We start from the raw sequence: 11,745 nt of genomic DNA, 5'->3' as shown, positions 1-11,745 counted from the left end.
AAAGCAAAACCAAACATTTTCAAGCAAAGATTTCTTCATTTTAATTTCCGTATGGTTTTAGAAAAAACTGTAGCCTGTATCTGTAAGGAAGCAGCACATTCAGCGGTTGGTCAGTCACGTGATCTTTGAATAGAGTCGATCATCGCTGGTTTGGATCCTCTGCTCTAACCACAGAGTAGAAACTCTCCTGTGGCAGCGCGTTCATCGTCCCTTTCTTCATTCTCCTGCTTGAGAAGTCCAGAGCTGCGTAGTTCATGACTGAGGCTTCACCAACCTGTAAAAACGTCACTTTCATTAGATCTGCAGCTGATAAATATCATAAATGTCAAGTTTAGTTTCTTTTTAACCTTTGCAGGCTGACAACTGAACATACACAGACAACATGCTGCTGTTTACAGTATTTACCAGATCATTTGACTGATCCACGGTTGGTGTCTTATGATGGGAATGACTCCTTGTCCCTGAAAAAACAAGGAAAAACCACAGTGAGACATTAAAGGATGTAGAGACATATGGGGTGCCGAATGTAAAAGGAGCACCTATAACTAGTTTTCTCACACACAAATGTAAATGTAAATGTAAATGTAAATGTAAATGTAAATGTAAATGTTAAATGTTAAATGTTAAATCAAACCATCCATTTTTCAAGCCGCTTATTCCCTAATGCGGGGTCACGCGGGTGCTGGAGCTTAACCCAGCTGGCTATGGGCGAGAGGCAGGGTACACCCTGGACGGGTCGCCAGTCCATCGCAGGGCAACACATAGACAGACAACCATTCACACTCACACTCACACACTATGGGCAATGGAGAGAAACCAATCAACCTAATGCACGGCTTTGGATTATGGGAAGAAGCCGGAGAACCAGGAGAGAACCCAGGCAAGCAAGCAAGCACGGGGAGAACGTGCAAACTCCGCACAGAAAGGCACCAGGGCCTCCTCCGGGAATCAAACCCAGAACCTTCTTGCTGTGAGGCAACGGTGCTACCCACCACAGTGCTGCCCCCTGAATGTTAAATGTAAATGTTAAACGTAAATGTTAAATGTTTGCCGAGTGTAAACTGAATATTCATGAATGGGCAAGTAGACTCTACCCTACCCTCAAACAGCACTGGTCTCAGATCAGAGACGCGAAATCAATCACCTCAAACAGTGCGCGCAAACCCCGCCCACATCTGATCTGGAAACTTTTGTTTTTAGCCTGGACGTAACTTCGGCTAGCTAGTATAGTTAGCCAACTAATTCTCCACCGGCGCCACAGAAATATTCTATTTAAACCTACTTACAGTAACTCCTCATTAATGGTGTTTACGACAGAACAGCAGTTTGAAGCGGAGCCTCAGCCCGCACACCTGCCGTTACAGCCCGTTCAATCTCCCCCAACGGGAGGGAGTCGGAGCTGGCGGCCATGATGGCTTCAACTTCAGGCTTCTCTCCAGTATTTTCTTGCACAGATCCAGAGTCAGATGTGAGCGGAGCTATGCGTACTGTTTGACGTGTTCGAGTCCGCGTCACTGATCTAGGATAATAGGGTGTGGAGTCTACTTAAATATTCAGTTCGATCATTTAACATTTAACATTTACATTTAACATTTACATTTAACATTTACATTTAACATTTATATTTAAGATTTACATTTATATTTAACATTTACATTTAGATTTAACATTTACATTTAGACTTTTGCACATTTAACTAAATGTGAGAAAACATGTTGTGTCATTTAGTTAAATGTGAGAAAACTAGTTATACTGTAGGTGCTCCTTTTACATTCGGCACCCCATACAGACACCATTTACCTTTAGCTGTTAGGCCGCTCTAAGCCTTTACTGGTAAATATCACCTGTCTGCAAAGACCCACCTTTACAGACACACGCCTTTGTCTGAGCTATGTAACATATGAGGATGGTGATGACTGCCCCACAGAGGGCTAACAGTCCACCGAGAGCAGCCACCAGTGAACTCGATGCTGTTCCTGAGAGACAACTAATCACTAAACCAGAATAGACACTAGTAAACTACTGTACTGTAGGACATAAGTACAGTAAAATATCATCTTACAGACTTTGCTTGTGGCCTTGGTGATGACAACATGTAGTTAATGCTTATCCTTTTTTGTAGATGGAAATTGAATTAAAGATGCTACAATGGTTGCCAAGCTGGGAGGCCAATGAGTTTTATTGATTTTTGCACCCAAGATGTTACAAAACAAATAATTATTTCCACTGCACTCAGGCGGGCAGGGTAGGGCGGCCTCACCTCGCATGACAATACCATAGCGTAAAACGTAAATTAAAAATCAATTTCTGTCCATTGAACTGTGTTATACATATTATAACAACTTCTTTATTTCCATAATTTCAATTATCTTAACATTTTCCTCAGTAAAAATGGTTAAATCTGCGCATTTCCTGATATTTCCTAATATGGCGAGAAACCGGATGTGAAGTGTCAGCGAGGGGGAGCCTCAGCTGTGTCAGTAAATCCGTTACTATGGGTTAAGATTTATTTTACACCATGACTTTGTACAACCTGCCTAATTTGTTTTTTAGATGTTTTTGTGACGTGATTACTTTTCTGATTGCGCTACAACCGACAGAGAAAACTCATGAGGGGAGGCTGGACAGGTCTGTGTCTCATCCAGAAGGGGGCGCTGCTACCACCTTTTAATGCAGGGTATCTCCACAAATAGGTTTCAATTTTCTAAAAGGACTTACTGAATAACACTAAGTAAAACAATTCAAGTGCTTGAGAAGTAAATTTGAGCCTTGAGATAACATAGTATTCTATGTTATCCCAAGCGTAAAACTGATTAAAGTATTTAAAGTCTTAAAAACAAGATAAAACATCAATAAGGGTCAAAATTGAACATTTACATCTCTCTATACTTTAGAATGAGTACGAATTGTAAAAAATACATGGAGGCAACAGATCAGGTCTCTTACTGCTATGAAATATATGTTCCTTCAAGACCAAATATGTACCTGGGTGAGATAGCACTGATGATAAAATGTGAAATGTAGTAATACTGTACGTCATTCTGACAAATACAGTAAATAGTAAAAAATACACTCTTTTAAGGTATTATGATTGTAAAATCTGACTCCAGAGGACTTTGTGCCTAGGGGAACCAATTAGCAGATACAGTAATAGTAATCACTCATCCATGAAAACCATCGCTGAAGGGCAGGAACCAAACTATTGTCATCCCCCTGGTGACGCTTTTGTTTTTGTGTATTGTTGTCATGTGATGTCATTTCCTGTCTGTAATCAGTTTGATTGCAGTCACCTGTCTGTATTAGTGTTTAAGTTCTTTGTTTGTACTCACCGGTTGTTGGTTCATTGTTCATTCTGTTGCCCAGTATCGAGGTTTGTCTTGTTCTGTGTGTCTCTAATTGTTCTTTTTGTTGCAAGTTTAGGTTTTTTGGTTCTTTATCCATTGATGTTTTTTTTCTCCTGGTTACCAGTGATTTTTAGTTCATGTTACTTAGTGTTGTGTTTCATTAAATTCCCTTTTAGTTACCCGTTCTCCGTTTGGGGTTGTTCACGTGGGTCCTCCCCTCTGGTCTTGTTTGTTGGCCTTTACAGCCCGTTTCTCACTGTGAACTCTAGTTCCTGTTCGCCCGGCTGTAACAGCGTTGTTCTGGGCCGTGTCAGATCAAATCAGATTCTGTTTCTGGGTGTCAAGAAGAAACGAAACAAGCGCTTTATAGCAGTTAGTGTCTTTTCATCTGTTCAGGGTGGAAAGGTTCTTAATATTATTTCCGCTGTGGTCGCTCTGTACAAACACCAACGACAAGCAGAGACCAATCAGGCAGCTTAGAGCAATTCTCACCCATTTTACTTGGCTATAACAAGGTTTGTGTCATTGCTGCTTCAATTAAACTCTGTCCAGGGTTGATTCATCCAAGCACAGAATAATGTTGGTCATGGTTCTTATGCTGCTGATGCTTAGTGTTGAACGTAAGTAGATTTACTGCAGATCTATGTTTGCTGTTTGACTGTTACGCTCCTACTTTATTTCACCGCTGACTGTGTCTGTCGGTTGTTCCTTTTAATCAGGATGCACAAACGATCAACTCTTTGAGACAAAAAACGTTTTTGTTGGAGAGGAAGTGGAACTGTTGTGTCCACGCGAGCGAGAGTCAACCCTGACGTTCCTGTACTGGTTCAGGCTGGTCTCTGGACGTTCTCCTGATTTCATTGGAGGAACATTTTCCTTTGATGATGACGGTATAAAAGAGATTCCTCGCATCACAGCAAAACAAGGGCCTGGAACTTACCTCCTTCACATTAAAGAAACAGATATGAATGATACTGGATTTTACTACTGTATGAAAACACGCGGCATTAACTTGACATTTCTTAAAAGAATTATTCTGACTGTTACAGGTAAATTAAACACAGCTTTACATGAAAATGTGAAAAACATGCTTTGTTTATACACCATTTATAAATTGATAAATAACAATTTTTTGTATTTTCCAGCTCCAGAACCTGAAATAACTGAAGAGCAAACACCTGGTCCAGTCCCTCCTGAAGATTCTGTGACCCTCCAGTGTTCCGTTCTCTCTGACTCTGACAGCGGAACGTGTCCACGTGCTCAAGGTGTTCATTGGTTCAGACCTGGATCAGACGGGTCTCAGGCCCGATTCATTTTTACTGAGGGGGACAGTGGTGGTGAATGTGAGCGCAGACCTGAGATCCAACCTCCACAGAAATGTGTCTACAACTTCTCTAAGACCATCAGCTCGTCTGACGCTGGGACTTATCACTGCGCTGTGGCCACGTGTGGACAGATACTTTATGGAAATGGAACAAAGCTGGACATAGACGGTAACTGTCCCACACTCATCCTCCTGCTGATCTGATGTGGAGGATAAGTGTTTGTCTAACTTCATTTCATGTACATTTCATGCTTCAGTCGTCAACAGCTGTGACTCACACAGAGACAACACGGTTCTGTTTCTGCTGTGTGTCGCTTTGGCTACAAGTCTCATTGTTATAATGGGCCTTGTTTGTGCTGTCATCAATACCTCTACACATTGTTGCAAAGGTAAGAAACATTGCTCATGAACAAAGTGATGTCCTCATTCTTGTTTTTTTCATTTGATTTGTGTCATGTTAATGTGTGTTAATGTTTTTTATTACAGCAATAAGTTGTAATGGGCATAGCCATGAGGTAAACATACTGTATATAAAGATACTAAACAATTTTGTCACATGCATGTACTGAAATCTGCTGTCTTCACCTTCTCAGAGAAGAAATGAGGACACGTTGGTTTATTCTACAGTCAGGACAACAGGAGGCAACAGAAGGAAAGCAGCCGTGACAGAAGATACGGTTTATACGGACGTCAGGGCTTTTGTCATTAATTGAACTTCAGTGGTTGCTTCACTATTACATTTTAATGTAATGGTTGTGAAATCCAGGATATACTGTTCGTTATTTTGAGCCAATGTTTAATTTGCATTTTGTAATTCAATGTTTGGATTACATACTAGCTGTTAGCAAATGCTGGATAATAGATTTGACTACTGTTAGTTCATGAAAGAATAAAAGCAGATAGATTAATTTGTGGTCATTTTGTGACTTCCATCATTTTCTAAATAAAAAACATTGTCATTTTGTTTCCTTTCTTTCTTAATAAACACCCAAATTTATTACAATTTATTTCTGTATATCTCTAAAGGTACTGCACATACAGTAGAATTTCACTATATACAATATTATTACTATATATAATCATGGGTATTTTTTAGATTTTATTTATTACATTATAATTAAAATTAACAGTAAAATTTTAATGTTAACACATTTCAAAAGCAAAGATTCACACTGTTATACAAACGTTTTACTAGGTTTTAATAATTGTTTTTTATTTCCCAAATAATTTGAATTGTAGTTACAGTATCAGGGAGTACAGTGGTTGGCAGCGTTGTATTTGTGTAAGACCTTTTACAGTACATACTGTAGAGCTGCTGCCTCACAATAGACGAGGCTGACAATTTGCCAGCGAAGTAGTGACATAAGTGATGATAAAAATGATTTCATATGACACTGTTTAACTAAAAGCAGCTGCAAGTGAAAACGTGAAGAACGCCCACTGTCACATACTGGTGTAAGAGTGTGTTACAGTGTAGGTGGTGGTTTAATAATACTGAAAGCTATAGTACAATACGTGTCAGTCATGTAACTGTCAGAAAGGAGCAGCGCATGTATTTTTACTGTGACTGAGGCCTTTCAGCTTCTATTCTTTAGGACATAGCAATCAGACTTGTTGCACCAGTTTACATTCCTATGATCTCTGGTTCATGTTAACATACTCCAGGTGTGTTAGAATTGCACGCGCTACTTATTTTATATTTTGCTACATTAGCCAATCCCGTCAGCTACGGTGCTGTGTGGACTGATACAAGGAACAAGGAAATGAACAATGTCTGATTTCTGACGTCAGCTGACAGCTGACATACACTAGTTTTTCATGGAATCATACTTAATTAGTGGTCTTTGAATCTTGTAGATGTGTGTATTTTTATTGTGTGTACATAGTGAAGTGTGTGGGGGCGGCACGGTGGTGCGGTGGGTAGCACTGTCGCCTCACAGCAAGAAGGTTCTGGGTTCGATTCCCGGAGGCGGGAAGTTTGGAGTTTGCACGTTCTCCCCGTGCTTGCGTGGGTTCTCTCCGGGTTCTCCGGCTTCCTCCCACTGTCCAAAGACGTGCATTAGGTTGATTGACCTCTCTCCATTGCCCGTAGGTGTGAGTGAATGGTTGCGATGGACTGGCGACCTGTCCAGGGTGTACCCTGCCTCTCGCCCGGCTGGGATAGGCTCCAGCACCCCGTGACCCCGCACTAGGGAGTAAGTGGTGAAGAAAATGGATGGATGGATGGACGTTTTGAATAAAATGAATGCACCAGGTAAATATTTTATGGTAGTTATTGTTACTTTCTGCTTTAAAAGTCTCACTAATTGGCAAAATAAGTTTTACTTTCACTTTACCAGCCGTCACGTAAAAGGCAGCTCGGGCTGCACGGTTTAGTTTATCGTTCTCGTTCATCGTTTACAGCTCAGATTCTGTGGCGAGCACCAAGTACTACAGTTCAGTACAGTACTACAGTTCGTTCCCGATTCGTTCATGTGAATCAATTGTTCGTTCACTTGTCACGTGACAGCTGAGCCGCGCAGGCTCAGTAGCGACTAGTAAGCGCTCTAGTTCGTTCCTGATTCGTTCCTACGGAAGTTCTTTACGGATCACTCGTTCGTTCTTTTATCATGTGACCGCTACCAAGCGACTGTTTGCGCTGTTAAACAACAATGACAGTGAAGATGCAGGACATGAGTCACGTTAATGTGGTGCGTATTTGCTAGGTTTTCGCGATTTTGAATTGCTTGCGCCATTTTGTGATTATAATTTGTCCGCTGAAGCGAACCATGTTGTCTTCAGTATATAGTGACTGAGAACCGCGACCATTATTACAACGACCACAGCGCCACCTGCTGTAAATGAACGAATGACTCGAATTGATTCGTTCACTTTACTGATCGAGACTTATAGATCCAAGTCAGTTGAAAGAACGGAACTTCCCATCTACACTCCATTGGCCGTTAACTGGCTGTTAGCCGTTAGAGCGCCACCAGCCGCTAGCTGTAGCCAGACATCAACAACTTGGATGCTGTGATCTGTGACCCCTATGGCGTCACACGCACTTCCGCAAAGGGGCGTGGCAATGAACTTCACGTGCACCAGCTTCCTAAAGCAGCGTTTTCCACCAGGGGTCTGGAAATACACACTTTGCGACGGGAAGTGTAGACAATCTACAGGGATTTTGGTCATGCAAACATACAGACTCCTATTTAAGACATTGATGTCCAATATTATTTAGCATGAAAAGTATGAAAGTCCACAAATATTTATACTTGTTTTTGATCTTGAACTCTGAACTAAAACTCCCCAAATCATTTGAAGAAATGATGTTATATAAAAACAAAGCAAAACCAAATATTTTCCAGCAAAGATTTCCCAATTTTAATTTCCGTATGGTTTTATAAAGAACTGTCGCCTGTATCCGTAAAGGAAGCAGCACATTTAGCGGTTGGTCAGTCACGTGATCTTTGAATAGAGTCGATCATCGCTGGTTTGGATCCTCTGCTCTAACCACAGAGTAGAAACCCTCCTGTGGCAGCGCGTTCATCGTCCCCTTCTTCATTCTCCTGCTTGAGAAGTCCAGAGCTGCGTAGTTCATGACTGAGGCTTCACCAACCTGCAAAAACGTCACTTTGATTACATCTGAAGCTGATAAATATTAAAAATGTCATGTTTAGTTTATTTAAACTTCGCAGGCTGAAAACTGAAAATACACAGACAACATGCTGCTGTTTACTGTATTTACCAGATCATTTGACTGATCCACAGTTGGTGTCTTATGATGGGAATGACTCCTTGTCCCTGGAAAAACAAGTAAAACCCACATTGAGGCATTAAAGGATGTACAGACACTGTTAGGCCGCTCTAAGCCTTTACTGGTAAATATCACCTGGCTGCAAAGACCCACCTTTACAGACACACGCCTTCGTCTGAGCTATGTAACATATGAGGATGGTGATGACTGCCCCACTGCAGGCTAACAGTCCAACGAGAGCAGCCACCAGTGGACTCGATGCTGTTCCTGAGAGACAACTAATCACTAAACCAGAGTAGACACTATTAAACTAGGACATAAGTAAGATATCATTTTAACACATACTTGTCTCCACATTTGTTCCGTTACCAAACAGGATCCGTCCACATGTGACCAGAGCACAGTAGTAGGTCCCAGCATCAGAGGAGTCCTGGATGGTTCTGGACAGACTGTAGACGCAGCCCGTCTCCTCTTCATCAGTCCTGTGTCTGTGAATGACTCCTGGACTGAACCCACTGGGTCCTGCTCTGAACCAGTACACGCTGTGCTCACTGGGACACTGGACATTGTTGTTGGAGACGAGTGAACAGTTCATAGTCACAGAGCCCCCCGACTGGACCCATTCTGTCTCAGGATGTTGCCTCACATAGACCGGTTTCAGCTGATTTCCATCTGTGTGATGGTTCAAATACAATAAAATCTTAACTTATGAATCTTAAATAAAAATGTTAGTAAAGGATATTTTACCGTTCACAGACAAGAATGTGCCGTTGATGAATGTTTGTCCATATGTTGCTCTGCTTTGACAAAAATAAACGGCTTAATCTTCTTTGGTGACGTTTGTAATGGTGAAAAAATGCAGATCCTCATCTGTTCTGGCCGAGAAACATGAGCCTTTGAATTCTTCAATAGCATTTGCTTGACAAAAACCTACTTCTGCTACAGTAGTAGTATGAGGTTCAACATGACTAAACAAAAACAGCAAAATATTTGTCAAAAGGCTAAATTTAAGCCTTGTATGTAATAAATATTGCAAAGTTCACTTTACGGAATAATTCTTTCACACTAGTCAAGAATAGCACCTACACAGAGTAAAAAGAGTCAAAGCAGCCAATGTTCCGATCATCGTGGTGCAGCAGCCTTGTCTTGCTCTACTGACATTTTCCACTCAAATGAAGGTTTGGTCACATGTTGACCAACGACGTAGAGACGACTTTGATTGGCTGAAAGATGTCTGCTCTGCCCCTGCCTATAGAAAGGCGTGATCCATTTTCAGCCAAGTTCACGTGTCCAGAGGGGACGGTCTTTTGTTTTGGCCCTCCTGCCGTCCTCCCTCTCCCCGCCCTGCTCGGACTTGACGGGGGGATCGTGTCAGGTCGTCTGGAATCCAGCCCTTGGGGGGGGGGGCTATGACAGGATCCTGGGCATTCTGTTGTCTTACGCTGGACCACACATTCTCCCTCTCCAGGCCACGCCTCTGCTTTGGACCACGGCCACTCCCTGTTTCTCCCTCAGAACACTCTTTGCAATCAGTTCAATGTCTCACACCTGTGCCTGCCCTCTGCTCCCTTCATATACCTTCCCAGCATCACTCTGTGGTGGGTCATTGTGGCCACTCAAGCCACTGTCACTACCTTCGTTGCTGCCACCATTTCACGCCATTTTGGACATGAACCATTGATGGGTACTGTTGCCCGTTAGTCACGCGTTACTCGGCATATAAGATGTGCAGAGGCACCTATCTTTTGTTCATGCTTTGCAGTAGCTTCTTTTGTTCATGTTTGGCAGTAGCTCTCTGTTTGTTCATGGCCAGGTTGCCCATGTTAGCCACGCGTTGCGCTGCATGTAAGACGTGCAGTGGCGCCTCTTGCCTTCTGTTTAGACATGATTGTTCATGCCATGTTGCTAGTTCTCGTTTGTTCTTGTCATGCCTTAGCTTACGCTTTGCTAGTTTTCCCAGTTTGCTTTGTTTATTCATTATTTGATTCATTGTGTGTTTTCTGCCTCCTGATGTATTTTGTTTAGTCTGGAAGGAGTGTTTTGTGTTTAAGTTAAAAACACACAAACCTGCCATTTTGGTTGGCAGAACCTGACACCGTGTAGCAAATCAGTTTAAGATATGACGAATATAGACTAAACCACAAATGTGAGATGTGAAAAACCCACAAATAACTACTGCGTTTCACAGAACATCTAAAAGTAAGTGTTGCATTGTATCTGGTGGTTTTGTGAGTAGTACAGCAGCAGCACGAGCTTCCACCCTCTCAGTAGGACGCAGTGGTAAGAAACGGGGAAATTAATTTCAGGTTAGTTTTGCAGATTTTAGATTTTAGATTTTATAAGTGAGGTTTAATATTGTTACGAGCCTCGGTGTGAACAGCACTCCTTTATTTTCTTATTCACCAAACAGAGTGACAACAGGTCTAAAACAGTCTTCAATCAACTCCTGCCTCTTTCTCCGGGGTCCTTCTCTCCCCCGCCGGAAGCACACCTGATGTCCCGCAACTATATACACTTCAAAATAAAAGGGCCACATAACACGAACTGGAAGGAACAGTCAACCGCCAACCAAACTACTGTATGTACCCCCCGGATTGCTACAATATTCATATCAGCTTATGCACGTATTGAATATTTATATGACTTAAATGCACAAGCCCAGTGTCCTGGAATGAAGAAGGGGTCGTTCGTCTTCATGTCCTGAGCTGAAAGTCTGTTCACAGCTGTGTTTCTGTGTGTTTTTTGTTGTAGGCAACTGTAAAGATTAGTTTGTTTTTCTTTGTGAAAGTTAAAATGTTCATTAATCCTGTTTTAGTTTGCTTATTATGACATAAAACATGTTGGTCTCATGAACGCTGATAAAAGTTTAAGCTTTTCAATTGCATGAAGCATTTTAGATGCTGCTTCCTGTTTGACTATATTATGTTGTCTGAGTTCTCTGTCCACTATTGTACTGCACACTGACTTGTTGTTCTGTTTGTGTTGCCCCTCAGAGGGTAAGTGACCACAACCACCTCCTGTTCTGGTGACTCATACAGAGCAGGAGGGACATCTCTGATGTGAAGACCTCCCCTCTGTGATGAAGCTAAAATGGTGGTTGTGGCAGGTAAACTGAAAGTCTCTAAGTCTCTCTGACAGGGATGCATATTTTATATTGGTACAAATAAGAGACACTAAGGGGTTCAGTATATTTGGTTTTAAACTTTTTAGACCTTTAATGGCAATTCATAATAATTTACACAGAAGAAACGGAAAATGTAATTTTTTTTTGCCTGATGTCAAACTCTTTTCTTCTCTATTTACAGTATGATCATAGTTTATTATTAAATGATGACACTATT

The 11,745-nt window shown here is 41.6% G+C and overlaps 1 protein-coding gene across 1 annotated transcript; it reads left to right on the top strand.

Moving 5' to 3' along the window:
- Positions 1-3,930: 3,930 nt before the first annotated feature.
- LOC114864887 (uncharacterized) lies at positions 3,931-5,078 on the top strand. Its single transcript, XM_029165889.3, has 3 exons — positions 3,931-3,964; positions 4,064-4,393; positions 4,490-5,078. The coding sequence occupies exons 1-3, from the start codon at positions 3,931-3,933 to the stop codon at positions 4,870-4,872; spliced, it is 747 nt and encodes a 248-aa protein (XP_029021722.2). The 3' UTR covers positions 4,873-5,078.
- Positions 5,079-11,745: the final 6,667 nt, after the last annotated feature.

The sequence above is a fragment of the Betta splendens genome, chromosome 10 (assembly GCF_900634795.4).
Source record: "Betta splendens chromosome 10, fBetSpl5.4, whole genome shotgun sequence".
Taxonomy (NCBI): Eukaryota; Metazoa; Chordata; class Actinopteri; order Anabantiformes; family Osphronemidae; genus Betta; species Betta splendens.
Note: the sequence above shows the minus strand (reverse complement) of the source record. Positions and strands in the feature narration are given on the sequence as shown.

Excerpts from the sequence above, each read along its gene's own strand:
- LOC114864887 (XM_029165889.3), top strand. The coding sequence starts at position 3,931 with ATGGTTCTTATGCTGCTGATGCTTAGTGTTGAAC. Across the intron at positions 3,965-4,063 it reads GCTGATGCTTAGTGTTGAAC|GATGCACAAACGATCAACTC; the intron begins GTAAGTAGATTT and ends CCTTTTAATCAG. Across the intron at positions 4,394-4,489 it reads AATTATTCTGACTGTTACAG|CTCCAGAACCTGAAATAACT; the intron begins GTAAATTAAACA and ends TGTATTTTCCAG.